General features: G+C 44.9%; 1 protein-coding gene across 1 annotated transcript in view; it reads right to left on the reverse strand.

Annotated features, from left to right (window-relative positions):
• Nucleotides 1-14,664, reverse strand: part of LOC144111223 (protein limb expression 1 homolog) — a 28,408-nt gene extending 13,744 nt beyond the window's left edge. Inside the window, exons 1-3 of the mRNA XM_077644438.1 lie at nucleotides 14,206-14,664; nucleotides 7,329-7,471; nucleotides 3,349-3,489 (exon numbers count right to left, since the gene is read on the reverse strand). Of these exons, the coding sequence (XP_077500564.1) occupies nucleotides 3,349-3,489; nucleotides 7,329-7,471; nucleotides 14,206-14,431 (510 nt within the window). The 5' untranslated portion in view covers nucleotides 14,432-14,664. The remainder of the gene's footprint in view (nucleotides 1-3,348; nucleotides 3,490-7,328; nucleotides 7,472-14,205) is intronic.
• Between the last annotated feature and the right edge of the window lie 232 nt (nucleotides 14,665-14,896).

The raw sequence follows: 14,896 nt of genomic DNA on the forward strand, positions 1-14,896 counted from the left end.
AGCCCGTGTATTTTTGTTGCGTTAATAAGGATGGTAACGACAACAAAACTTCTACTGCCCCAAGCAGATGTTTCATTTTCTGCGTTTTGAGTGCAGAACACCAGATTAATGCAGTGAAAGAGTGCGAATGGCTGAGTGATGGCCCTTTTCATGGCTGGTTTCATGCTTTACAGTACAAAGTTTCCGAGTCGACACACCTTACCATTTGTTGTATTGCATGAATGGCTGTGAAGAAAAAATTCTCTGCAGTTTCTGCTATGTAGAAAGCCTAATTCAGCAGTTGTCAGCCAACTCATTCATGGGCTCGTGGGATGTGAAAATTTGCAGCAGTAGTTATTGGTCATCTAGCCATGAGACACCATCATGCGTATCATAGAAAAATCACTATAGAGACATGAAGCTGCAATACACTATTTCAAGCATAATAGCGACCAGGATAATAGACTTGAAGCTCCCAAAATTGCGTCTGATTTCAACTCCACTGACCATTAGTATGCACAGAAGCAGACCCTTTCTTTTCTGATTATTTTTTTCTTTGTGATTCGTTATTATGGACAACATGCTTTATGAACAGTTTTGCTTGGGAACCAAAGTATTCACATTAACGAGGCACGACTCTATTGGCAAGAAGCTAAGGTGCGTGGTTCACCTGCTTGTAGTGCTGGGCCCCTAGCTGCCACCACTGTGCCCAAAAAACATTTTTCTCTCTTTCGTAATTCGAAAGTGCGGCACACCCCAAGTATATAGTGTGGAGCCACCAAAGCTGCTGCTGAATGCTGAAGTTTATCTTTCCTTACCGCACCTTTAAAATTATTCAATTTGAATGATGGCGTGAAATACGAGCCGCTTCTGGAACAAGTAACACCATCCAGTGTGTTGCAAAAGAGCTGTACATCAGTTTCAGATTGGCTTTCTTCATCAGTCTTGCTAGAGAGTATTGTTACAAAGTAGCGCCCGTCGGCTCCTGGCAGCCTGTGGCCCAGAGGCTTCGTGGACCGAGAATCATTCGCCCATCTCCTTCATCATAGCGGCCAGCCACTCATCACTTTCTCTTAACTGTTGAACCATCCCCTGAAGCCCTTTATTGTAAAGCTCTCAAGAAGTACAGAAAAAAACAAAAACGAAAAACAATGTGAGAGGAAGCCCGCACCAAACCATAGGTTATCACATGCAGAACCAATTGGAAATAAAAAAAAGGGGGCCCCAGGTAGCGTGACGAAGACGACGAAGCTGGCAGTGGTGCGGGACGGAGCGCTCGCGCTAGGCCAGCGGCCATTATACATCATATCTTTGCCATCGTTCATCGCACCTAATTCTTTAGCCGCCCACCATGTAACATTTGGTGTGAGGTGCTGGGGAGTCATCCCCATCCTGGTCCCGGAGCTTCAGTGTCCTGCGCCTGCTGTGGCCATCGGCCGTGTGTACCTGTATCGCACTGCCAGTTGTACCCTGCCCTCCAGATCTAAACTGACCTCGCCGCTCACCCCAGCTCCGTCCCCCGCCGCAAACCCAAGATACAACCAAATGACGACGCTGCTGCGACCACCCGACCGACCGACCCCGACCGCCCCGAGACGCTGGCCACACGTGAGGAAACCTGCCCATGTCGTTCGGTGCGTCCAAGGATCTCTGCCGTTGGCTCCTGGCAACCTGCGGCCCAGATGCTTCGGGGACCGGGAATCATTTGCTCATATCCTTGATCATGACAGCCAGCACCTCAGCACTTTCTCCTTACTGTTGAACCATCCACTGAAGCTCTTCACCATTTCGTACGCCTCTTTGTCAACGATCGAGACGATCGCTCAAGGCCCTGGATAGTGCTACGAAGACGACAAAGTTGGCGATGGCTCGATACGAAGCGCTCGTGCTAGGCCAGCGGCCATTAAAGCATCTCTACCATCGTTCATCACGCCTCATTCTTCGGCTGACCGCCACATAACAGTATTAAGGAGATAGCCTTTAATGGCTCATACTCGCGGTGACCGTCCGCCCGTTACATCGCCACGTAGGTCATGTGACCTTGTGATGTCATGTGACCTTAAAGTCACGTGACCTATATTTCGGGGCAAAAATTGTTCAAAAAGGAGGAAACGGCTTTCGTCTTCCCACAGTTAAGAGATATTTAACTGCCTCCAATGAATTTTTTTTAAACTTCGGTCAAAACCTGTCAACACGGTGCAGTCATGGCAAGCATGGCATTCAATGTGGTGTACTTGTCTTGTACTAATACTGTTCAGCAACTGCAGTGTTCTCGAGATTCTGCAGCACCAACACTCTACACTGCAAATGCAAGCAACACTTTGGTGCACAAAAATGACGTCCAACTGTCTGATCTTACAGTAGTATGGACAGAGATGGCTGCTCCACCCAGCCTGGACTGTCGACAGGAGATTAGCTGCATTCCGAGCCTCCCTTAACGTACCACGCACATTCTGAACAATTCTGGGACACTAGCAGTGTAGCGGATGAAGTTTTCTCCAAGACAACCTGGGAGCGACCTCAGTACTGCACTGCGGAGAAGCCCAGACTTCCAGTTCTTCGCACAAACAATTTTTTTTTTACTGATTTTTTACTGAGTTTAGCATGAAGAGTTCTGTAATTCCGAATTCTAGTTTCTGACATAGTAGCGCATAAAACGTATATTTTCTAGATTTTTATTCTCAGATTTTCTGTCTGAAAATATCCATTATTTTTCCAATCTTTGTTACAGTCCATCAAATTCTTTCATAAGCAATAAATATCTTGATTTTTTTCTCTATGTCATTAAAAAAGGGGGCTTTGTTAGCTACACTGTGATGTGCTGCAATAAACAAAAATTTTACATTTATTAGCGAATAAATTTTAAATGCATACCTTCATAAAATTGACTGTTTTCTTGTGGTAAGAAAAGAGTTAACCTACAAGCACACTCAACACAGTTCATATTAAGCTGAATATTTTAAGCTAAGTCTGTGGAAAACATTCCAAACATTCTCGTAATGTTTACTGTGTCCCAAAATTTGGCCTAACAGAGTATGCATCAATGTGAGCCAACTGCATGCAGTGTGCAGCTTTAACATGCACCACATCATCACCGCACTACTAACACACCCAAACAAAACAAAAGCATGTGCTCGAAACTCAGTGCAGGACTTCTCTGTAAGCACACACTGTTTATGCACCTCATAAATGACACTTAGGAAGCTGGCCTAAATGCTTTCACCAGGTAGCAAAAACTGGTGTATACTAAGCCATCAATACGATCTCAAGGTGTGGACCACTGTCACCAGGCCCCCACTCAGTCATGCTGAGTGCAAACTGCCACACAGTTACAATGGCAAAGACTAATGTCGAGGAGCCAGTACTCACACCAAACGAGGCTTTGGCATCATGCACTGCTTGGGCAACAAATTCATCTGAAATGCGCCGGCTCGGGTGTTCGTTGAAGACCGAGTTGACCAGGGCAATTTTGGCTGCACTGCGACGCGCCTCTGCCTTGGTTGGGCAGTTCTGCAAAAAAAAAGAAGAAAGACAACAAGATATGAAAGCACATAGAGCCATGTACCCTTCCCAAATATGTACCGTGCATACCCATGTGCAGTGAACCCCCAAGTACCCTCGAATAGACATATATGTTTGTCGGCGATGAGCAGTGTAAACAGATTGAAAACGTTTGATCTGTGGGGCTTGCATCTAAAGTTCAAACTGCACTCGCGTCGCTCCTTACGCAAGTCTGTTCACATACATAACACTATCACAAAACCTGCCACTTAAGCTCCCATTTTCTATCCATAGAGATAAAATGACACAGCATGGTCCATTCATTGCTAATTCTGTCCGCACCACCACAGCCGTGTATGCATTCAATTGTGCCACTCGCCACGCATACCAAAAACAGGCTTACAGACAAGACCTATCTTTTATGGTAAAAGCAACGATACATACTCAAACTATGAATAAATATTAGAAATATTGCCTAACTTCACAGTGGTTCATTTGTTGTCCAATTCATACATGATATTTCTTGTTTTATGGTTGTTCTTATGGTTTCAAGTGACTCCTGCATGTTTAAACCTTAGTTTTTCACCATGTTCTCTGTTTATCTACTGTTATTTTTTTTAAACAGGTCAGCGCTAAAAAAAGACACACGGCGAGAGAACGACGACACGACAGAGATGAGCGCTTAGATGCCTAACCAACTAGCCCAGCACCAAGTTTTACTAAAACAATCTACCGTTACGTTTTGTGTCTACTTTTTCAATTACCTGTTGATGTATCTATGCATTAGCACAGCTGCAAAGTTTCTCAATCAAAAATTGTAGCTTACAATTTATTTTTTCACATCAGTTGATGTATTAACGTGCTAACGCTGTAGCAAAGATTTTACAATTCCCTTGTATTTTAAACTGCTGTTTTGCTCCTCCTATGCACTACCCTCAAGAATGAAGGCTTTTAGGGATATTTGGAATAAAATAAAATGACAAGCGATTTAGTGTGGTTAGGCCAAATGCGAACTAGGTGCCCTAGCACTTCGGTTTTGGTTCAAGGCTCGGTTTTCAAGGTCAAGCAGGCTTCAGACAAAGTGGGCAGGTTGCCCACCGTGGCAGGTGAACCACCTGCCAGTAGGTTTCAGGAAAGATCGGCGAAGTCGGTGAGTAGGAAGTCGGTGAATGAGAAGTCGTACTAAAATGTTAAAATGTTCTTGCCTAAAGTGCAGCACCATAGGAGCTGGAAACCATTTGTGCTGCATTAAAGTAACCAAAAAGCTACCTCTCCCAGTGATTCCTAACATGCTGACCAATTTTTTCATCTGGTTCAAACATGCTACCACCTCTTTCCTATGACCCTTTATTTCTTATCCAATTTCACATACAGAAGACCCTTAAGAATTAGAACTCAAAGGACACCAACGATTTGTTAAAAATGTGCAGAGTCTGAAATAAGGGAGGGGGTCGTTTTCTTTTTTATGTACACTTGATGCCAACTATCGTCATGAACCAAACATTTAAATTAAGTGAGTCTGAATAATTGAGATGCCACTGTAGCAAGAAAATGAGTATACTCAGCAGGCAAACAACTTTTACTCGTCATGCATGGTGGATAATCTGCACTAAGCTTTTCTTGCAACCAGAGCATGAAAAAATTTAAGCAAACTGAAGCAGTGTAGAACAGAAAGCAACTGAAATCAGATTCCCGGCTATCAGACAGAGGACAGTGCTCCTCAGTAGATGTGCAGTTTAGAAATAGATAAAACAGATGCTTGTTTGCAGTTTGCAAGCTGTTGGTTGAGCAGGAAACAGATGCCCTAAGCAAAACATAACGTTTAACTTGCACACTCCCACATGAAAGAGTGGGACCACTTTCTACCATGCATGTGATCAAAGGTTCATTTAAATTTTACACCCAAAAATGTGTTCAGTAGAAGTATTCAAGAAATGCAAAGCTTTTTCTGAAAGATTCAGCACAGTTTGTGCCCTAACGAATTGCTGACCAGTTATTTCCCTTTGCATGCATGAGCCCAGTCACAGATGGCATGACCTGTGATTTGAACATGTTCTTTCTTTCCCGGTAGTACTTGCATAGTGCGTGCTATAAAGTGGCCTTAGCACTAGCAATGAATAACATGATGCACACTGCATTCAGCACTGCATAACATATTCCAAGGCCATCTATGTATTCCCCACTGCCTGTCTTCACCCTTTGTGCACGGCATTTACGATTGTGCATGCAACTTTTCAAACTTTCTTTCACAGTATCTAGAGCTGTTTTCACGAAGTCAGTGATGCCGGCAACATTTAAAATCTCTGCTGGACAGATTGGTAGGGCCATTCTGATCGCTGATCAAAAACAAGAAATTAAAGAAGAAGTTCTATGGTGTGCCTAAGAAGTGTTGTCTGGTGCTGTAACCTTTTCTTCTCTCACAAGGTCGACTGTTTTGCTAAAGGACATTTTAGCAGATTTTTTGCTGCGGGGAGCTGCTTTAGATGGTAATCAAAATAGTTAACTGAGCATAAATCTGTTTTTTTGAAGAATAGCGTTGAAATTTCGTGAGCGTGGAAATGTACACGTGAATTCTTCAAGTTTTTGGGCTATTCACGCTGTTTTTGTAAAATAGGCAATTGGAAATATACACCCATAAGTTTCAAAGTTTTTCTCTACAGAAGAACATACTGCGCATCAGAAAGGGTTAAACAGTCAGTCTTTCGTCAGAGACGAGTAAAAAGATATTGCCATATTTTGTTATGTCTTACTCTACAGTGGTAGAAACAAGTGCTAAACTGGCAGTATTGTCAGTAATTTACATTGTAAATTGATTGACACGGTGAGGCCAGGCCCTGCAGTGGTGACATAGTGTCAAAGTTGATGCTGTTCTAATAAGCGGGCAACATCATCTGCAGTAAACATAATGCGTATTTTTATGAAGAGGACTGAGCAAAATAGAGTTTCTAGCAGGAAGCAGCATTAGACACGTTTACATTTCGTTGCTTTTGCCTGTTTTTGACTGTTTTTTATCACCTATTCTGAAATATTCTGAACAGACAAGCTGCCACCATGCTCATGGTGCCACTCCCATTGGCACTAATCTGCAGACACATTTCACCGATAGCAGCACTGCCAATAGCAGCATCTCTACTGGGCAGAAATGAATGCAGACATCTTCGATAGATATCAACAGTCTCATTTCAGTGACAAGTCCCTTAAAGCGACACAGAGGGCACATTGAAGAGTGCCTGTATCAACAGATTGCCACATTCTAATGACATAGAGGACAATTTCCCTGAAAATGGAGCTTTTATAAGACAGAAAAAACATGAAATGCACAGGTGCTGCCACCACCGGCTGTTTTCGCAAGAAAACTGCAGTACCGTCAAGGCAGCTTCTCATGTGCAAACCCCCGATGCTAGGCTAAACTGTCGTTCACATCCTAACGGAAAATCACAGAGTCCTTCTTGCGCCTGCCATCACAAGTTTGACCTGAGTGACAGAAAAGAGATTGTTCCATTTTTAAATCCAATTTTCTCAGCAATAAAAGAGTTTTTTGGTGGAAAAGAAACGTTTTTGGTGGAAAAGAACTAACAGACTTGGTAGTTTACTGCAAAACACGGAAGCACTGATTTAATCCTGTACTAGAAGTATTTAGAAAAATAGGAAGATCGTCCAAAGTACATTTCCATTTTTTTTCGGCAGATGTGTTGGTATTCATCACCTATGATCCACAATGATTAGTGAAGATCAGTGTGCACACAACACACCCATACTATCGCCGGTGAAGGCATGAAGTATACTGGAAGCTGTGCACCGTGGTGAACCACCACACAGAAAGGCTGTATTCTGCTGGGAAAACTCACCTGGAAGCTTCCGAAGCAGCTGCCGCCAGGCAGCGTAACGTAGCACACGTAGGGCGGGCTGCACGCGGGAACCAGCTCGTACGTCACGGGTTCACCGGGGCGCTTCATCTGCCAAAACTCCTGCAGGGCCTCCACCACGTTCACTGCGGGCAGTGCAAAGGGACGGGGTGTGTGCACACAGGCTGTTCAAAAAACACGGCCAAGCAGCACAGCACAGTGCAACCACAAGAAGACCACAGGGAGAGAGACCACCGATGAGAGCATTAGGACACAGCACTTGTGGGCACCAGTCACACCGGAGGCAACGATGTACCTTGAAAATGCGAAATACAGGTCACAGCCTGACGCTGCTCTCTCCTTGGATGCATTTCAAATGCCTTCGAAACACCTTGCTTACTGTGTCGCCAGCTTCTCAAAGGCAGCTCCAAGGTATGTACAATTACGCTCAATATGAGCTGCAACGCATGAGCTGTGGCAGGAACTTAGTTCACGAAGCACTTCGAGCCATATGGTGCTGAAAATTGATGCATTTAGTAGTCGATGCGAAGAAAAAGGTAGACTGAATGGTTGTGCAGGTTGGATGCTCTCTGTGAAGGCGCATTGATTTACTATAAAGCAGGAACCTCAGCTGACTTACTTCGGTCGCCTTGCAAGTCATATTGAGCACAACATTTCATAAGTGCGTTGCTTATGGACAGGCACTATTCAGTGCTCGAGATGGAATCTCGTGTGGTGGCTTTCAACCTGCATGATTCAGGACGCTCACCCCAGCAAGTGTCAAAAATCGACAATCACATCCATGCTCCAAAGACAAAGAGGGACAGAACAGCATAAATAAAAACTCTCCAATCCCGACAGTCACTACTTCAAGATAGCGCCCACTTTTTTATGTCCCATTTCCTATATGTCGCAAACTGCTCCATGTTGCTCGAGGTATCAAACTGGGATGGTTCGCTTCAAACACACTGTACGCCATCTTACAGCTGCTGCTTGCACCAAATGAGATAGGCAAAAGCCTCTGCTGTCAATTGCTTTCAGTAAACCTCCTGTCCCAAATGGAGCAATTCCTCTTGTGAAGCAAAAGGCCGGAATCTAATGGAAAGCCTCTCAGTTTTGAGAAATCTCTGCAAATTAAAATATTTCACTCGCTGAGGGCCTTAACCAACAATCACCACCATCTCAGTGTACCTGCTCTATCCATACGGCCACCCCCTGTAATGACTGTGGCTGTGGCACTTCATTTAAGCAGACATCAATCGTGCTGATCCTTTTTCTTTCCTATAAATTCTAAAAACCAAAGAAAGGCAGACAAGAACAGTGGAATCCATATGCCTAAAGAGTGGCATCTTAATGAAAGTATTAAGAACAGTCATGGTTTCAGCCACATAAAACTAAAAGCATAGCCCAACATCTGCACCGTCTACAAAACTAATCTAACTTCTGTTCAAGTAACATGAGCTGCCGCGGTGGCTGAGTGGTGATGGCACTCGGCTACTGGCCCGAAAGACACGGGTTCGATCCCGGCCGCGGCGGTTGAATTTCGATGGAGGCGAAATTCTAGAGGCCCATGTACTGTGCGATGTCAGTGCACGTTAAAGAACCCCAGGTGGTCGAAATTTCTGGTGCCCTTCACTACGGCGTCCTTCATAGTCTGAGTCGGTTTGGGACGTTAAACCCCCATAAACTAAACTAAACTAAACTGTTCAAGTAACGTGATACAAATGTAGTGCATGACTTGGTGCAAGGCTTTGGTGTACCGATTCCCACACTGTAACCCAATGACTTCAGATTCTTTTCAAGTGTTGTTTTGCTTTCTGTACAGATTTATTTTCTGCCTAAAGCACATGTACTCAATTAATGCTTGTTTTAATCTAAATATAGGCATTCGTAAACGAAATTATACAGAAGAACACTGACAAAACATGTTTGTTTACACCCTGAAAGCAATATTCAAGTTTTGTGGGCGCTATATGATATAGCTAGTTTGGATGTGGCGCATTTTGAGGGCCAATTTTCAGTTGCGCCACATAACTGCTCTAAACCTTGTCAAGGCTGTCACTTCCTTCAATCCATTGAATCCAACTTTTTTTTTTCTGTACACACAGTCGTGAGCAACATGTGAGGGAACAAAGTTTAAGTGTTGATTTATTGACTACTCCATAATTATATATGTGTGACAAGCACGGTTTTTCTCTTTTTTAACTAGTTTTCCTCTTGGCATGTAATATTCAAAAGTCATTCTCAAATTTAGTTCACAAATAAGAAAAAACTTGCAATTTGGTGCGAAAGGTTTGTTCCTTCTTATATTGCACTCAACTGTACTTATCTTGATGCACTGCCTTTGCCACATTAATGTAACTTTTGTTAGTCGGAGCCAATCCTCTCTGTAAAGCCACGGCACTTGAGTGTACAATAAAAAAATTAATTTTTTCACGCCAACTGCCGTGCTCCAGTGTTCAATTCTGTTCACAGAGAGATGTGAAGCCGTGGGCCCAAGGTTGAATTACTACAGTAATCGTAACTGGCTTTATGCAATGAGGTCAACAAAAGCCTCAGCACGTAGCTCTGAGAAAAAAAGTTCAAACGAATTACAGTGTCTGTTCCCTTATCACGTGTACTGCAGAACAGCACTGAGTAAGTCCGTTGGTGACAGTCTGAAAAAATATCCCACCATGCCAACACTTTCATTTCGACAATTTCAGTATCATATCATTTATGCACATTTCTCTAATACCGAGATGCACACTTGTGAAACTGATTGCACAATGCCAATGCATTCCATTCACGGGTGCTGTGTCAATCCAGAAATCATCTTCTTTCATGGGCTGAAGATCTTTTAACACAGTATGTACAGTGATTATGTGGCCATGTCCATCTTGCAATACAGCTCTTGCAATTTGATTAAAATACAAATGACAGTTGCAGAGGTCAAGTTCACAGGGCTGCTCGAACTCTGATAAAGTTTTTCCTCTAACCTTAATTACAAGCAGTGCCCTCCAAGCCCTGATCATTCACATTGCTAGCAGAATAACAGGAGCCCTGCAAAAGCTTCGCCGTCATCGTAATTGTCTCAGCTACCACGTAAGGAGACTGTTCAAATGATGACTTGAAAGTAAGCAGAGCACAGGCTTGAACTGAACCGACTGAACATTCACACTATTTTCAAAGCTTGCACTGCCTATTCTCTCCCACCAATAAGGGGCTACACAGTCTTGGAGAGCCCATGCCTGCCAACACTGCACCTGCACAATACTTGAGAATACCAAACATGTTTATTGTTCCCACAACACTCATCTGGTGACATAAATTTTGCCTTTCCAAATATAGCAAGTAGCCAAAGTGATCAACAGTATTTTGTTTTAGGTCCAATATTGTTTTAGCTCATGGCATAGTTTGCCATGAAAGAGCGACTGCTCCGATCACAGTGCCATGCATTTGGTCTGCCCTTTCTCAAAACTGCCGAGCTGCATCTTCAAGCTCACAAGTCACACGCTCAATTACTAACACGACCGACGCAACTTTCACTTGGCTCACATTAATTCTCATGAAAGTAGCCAGTTCTCCAGACATTCCCGACGACAGCAGATTATTTACAGTGTTCTCAACAATTTGAACAGCCAGTTTATATGGACGGACAACTTGGCCTCACCAATATCAAATGCATCAAAAAGTTTAGTTTGTTTCATGAGGTTTTTAACGTCCCAAAGTGACTCAGGCTATGAGAGACGTCATATTGGAGAGCGCCGGAATTTTTTGACCATCTGGGGTTCTTTAACATGCACTGACATCGCATTAAAAAGGTTCTTGTTAATTAAACCTCCATATCAGTCAAACAAATTCTTAGACCACTTCAAGTTCAAGCAAGTGAAAGTCCTGTACTGAACAAATATACTGAGCATTTACAGGACAAGCTAGCAGCTGAAAAAACAGCTCGCGATTCTGTCCACACCATTGCAGTGATATGAACTTTAGCGCTGATTAATTAACTGTTTCAAATAAGAATGCAGAGATAACTGTATGTGACTGCTGCAAGCAACACACAGCAGACCACCCTGGTGATTTTTCCAGTGTGAACCAGGAGGATTATTTTTTACGTCAACCTGAGCAAAATATGCAACACACAAATTTAAGATACGTGAACAAAGGAAAAATAATGGCCTTTGATGTAAAAACCATGCGTCGTAATAAGCCCATCACATATGTTGCCAATCTTGAACAACTTACAGGTGCAATTAAGGAATGCTCTCTAAAAATAAAGGCTGTGAGTCACTTTCTCCTCACATGGAAAGGCAACTTATGGTGTGTACTTGGTAGGCCGCAACTGCTATCACACCTAAAAGGAAATAAGCTTCACTCTAATGTAGTCTGTGATGAGCAGCAAGGGGTGCCTCGGCAAAGAAAACACCTGTATCTTTTTGCATCACACCAACACAAAAAGAAGTCCGCAGAGTAATTTGAGCATTGAGTATTAAACAGCACCCCATGGCAATCCCCTTTTTTATTCCACCTGTCTCATTTCCTTCAAAAAAAGATACAGCATCAAATGCTTGTTGCTTCAAGCATGCAAAATAGCACAGCACTTCTATTCACACTAAAGGCCGATATGGGCATTACATAGGGCACAACATTTATTCCTCACAATAATAAACATTCAAATGAGCCGAAACTTTAGACAACATATATAAAATCAGCCCTAAAGTGGGGTGTCATATGTAGACAGGTCTAGCAGCCAGAACTACATCTCCAGATTATGGTTTACGGGGGTTTAACGTCCCAAAGCGACTCAGGCTACGAGGGACGCTGTAGTGAAGGGTTCCAGAAATTTCGATCACCTGGGGCTTTTAACGTGCACAAACATCGCACAGTACACGGGCCTCAAGAATTTCACCTCCCTCGAAATTCGACCAACAGAGCCGGGATCGTAACCGCGTCTTTTGAGTCAGCAGGCAAGCGCCATAACCACTGAGCTGCCACTGCGGTCTACAGACCCAGAGATAACTTCGTCCCTGCTATAACAAACTAACTGGCACCCATAACACTTCACCGGCGTCGGCGTGAGCAGAACAACACCTATGTTGACACTTATCAAAGAGAGGCTAAGGCCTTAGCAACTGCAAAGGACTCCTGACCAACTGCGCCATGTTACATACAACAGTGTCCTGTGCACTAGTGTATATCCTGTCATTTTTCATTCCTTGATCCATCTTCCAATAGCCAACTAGCCCAGATTTCTGCCCCTTAAGACGCTGAAAGCCTGGGTCACACTGCCCGGGTTTTCATTTACACCCCAAATATTCGTAAAGCCAAGCATGAGGGAGGGGAGGGTTAATTAAGGAACAAATGAAAAAACTTGCATCTTGTCACTGCCAAGCCTATCCACATAGCCAGAATCCATTTTAATTGTTTAGATGCTGCTTAAGATGATCAACACATAACAACACAAACTATGCACAAGCTTTATCAACCAATTTATTATGTGCATTTCAAACCACTTGCACAAATTTGTGACAAAAGACGTGAAACCACAGTGCCCTTTCACTCAGTTTAAGCCCTTATCCTGAGCAGTTCTCACCTTTACTGCATCTGTGCGATTATCTTTTGCACGTAATAAATCTGCCACTGCACACGTTGTAAACCACTCACTAGTTCATGCATCACTTTTGTTGTCTTTCGTTTTAAGCAACATGTAAATAATTTACACATTCAATTAACCAGCCCCAGTTCTGACCTTGCTGGAGCCCGTTCCCTGCCAACGCACTAATGGAGAACAGAAAATAAAAACGCCATGGGCTACATTCCTTGTGGTATCATCTTGCTGCTGTCTGAACTACGAACTGGGGCTACTGGAACAGGCATTAACCCATGTACACAGATATAATGCTGTGCCATATGGGCTCTCCTCATTTGCAGCTATGCCTCTATGCCCTTGATGGCTAGCAGGGTCATCGGCTACATTTTTTTTTTTTTGAACACAGTAGTGATACATGAAATTTAATATGGTGAAATAAACAGGACTTCCAAAGTCACAACAGGGTTGTGGTGTCAGTGTCCACCAGGTGCGTTGTCCAATACTGCAAGTGAAACGTATCGATGGATCACCGCTGTTGATCAGTTTCCTTGAGAGCACAAAAGGTCTGTTTAGCAGCGTTGTGCTACATTGCGTGGGTGACATATTGCTCTGACCACAAGGCAGAGCTTGTACATGATGGTCCAACTATTTCAAGCCTGGCAGACAAGGAATGCTGACATTTGACTTGCTAATGTGCAGCTGGACACGGTGTACGCAGAGATTGCACAAATGTCTCACCGGTCGCAGCAGCATGCATGACTGAATATTTCAAAAATATATTCAGTTATTTAAAAGTGAAATTCTTTTAATCAACTGGCGCAATGGGCGGAAATGTCAAAAGTGGTGAAATTAAGGGTCAATCGACTACGATAATGCTTTGTGTGGCTGTAAACGATATATCCAAGCGCTCGCGCACCTGACGACGTTAGTTGCACGAATGAAAAGCGAAACCAATGCCGTGAATTGTTTTCCAAGGCGCCAGCTATGCAGTCAAGAAAGCTGCGGAATGTCATGGATCGGAAGACGGGATTCCAGCCGCGACTGTGGGCAACACCAGGATCGAGAGAAACGAATTGTTTGCGTGAGCCTGGGCTGCACGCACGGGCAGTGTTGTGCACACTGCAGCGACGCGGAGTTTCGTCGGCCGTCGCTGGCGAACTCAGCTGAGGAACGCGTCTCAGCACGTGCGCCGCCACCCGAATAACCGGTCTCGGCCCGCGCGACGGCCGACGACCCTGGGCCGCCGGTCGAGACGAACGACCCCTTTATGGCGAGTGGGTCAGGGGCGGCGTGATCGCGTTGGCCTACCTCGGCTGCAGCCCTGGGGGCCCCGGGCGAAGCTCTCCACCACGGCGTCGACGGCCTCGCGAAGCATCGCCTTGGCCCGCTGGTCGGCGTCTCGCTGCTGGGAAGAGGCTGTCGACGCAGACGACCCAGCGCCGCCGCGACGGCCGCCAGCGCACTGCAGCGACGTTGCCGTCGCCGCTTCGGCGTCGGCCGCGCTCCAGCCGAACCCCGCGGCCGCACGCATCATACCCACAGCCGGACGACGCGACGACACGGGAGCGTGGGTGAAAAACTGCCGCCGCACCAGCAGCAGCGCGAAAGCACACGTGGGAACGCGCTCTTCGCCAGCCGAGTCCCGCTGACAAGCACAACCAAAACACAACACAGATGCGCCGACAGATGGTCCCGACGCCAGACGGGGGCAGACGCTCCAGACGCTCTCTGCGCTGGCGGAGGCAGGCGGGGCCAGCGGCGGCGCGCTCCGGATGGCTGGGGAGAGGGCGGCGCCATTGACGAGAGAGAAAGGCGAGGGGAATGGTAGAGGAGAGGGCACAAAGTGGAGTAATGTAAACTGTGTATGGGCCAGAGGCTGGTGCTGCCCAGCGCCATGGTTGTTTCCTTGAGGGCACGGTAGTTAAAAAACCTGTCTAAACGACTGCGCCTTCTCGAAGGCCGCTTTTTTTTTCTTTTATCTCGGAAGTCGCGCACGGCT

The sequence above is a fragment of the Amblyomma americanum genome, chromosome 11, assembly GCF_052857255.1.
Source record: "Amblyomma americanum isolate KBUSLIRL-KWMA chromosome 11, ASM5285725v1, whole genome shotgun sequence".
Taxonomy (NCBI): domain Eukaryota; kingdom Metazoa; phylum Arthropoda; class Arachnida; order Ixodida; family Ixodidae; genus Amblyomma; species Amblyomma americanum.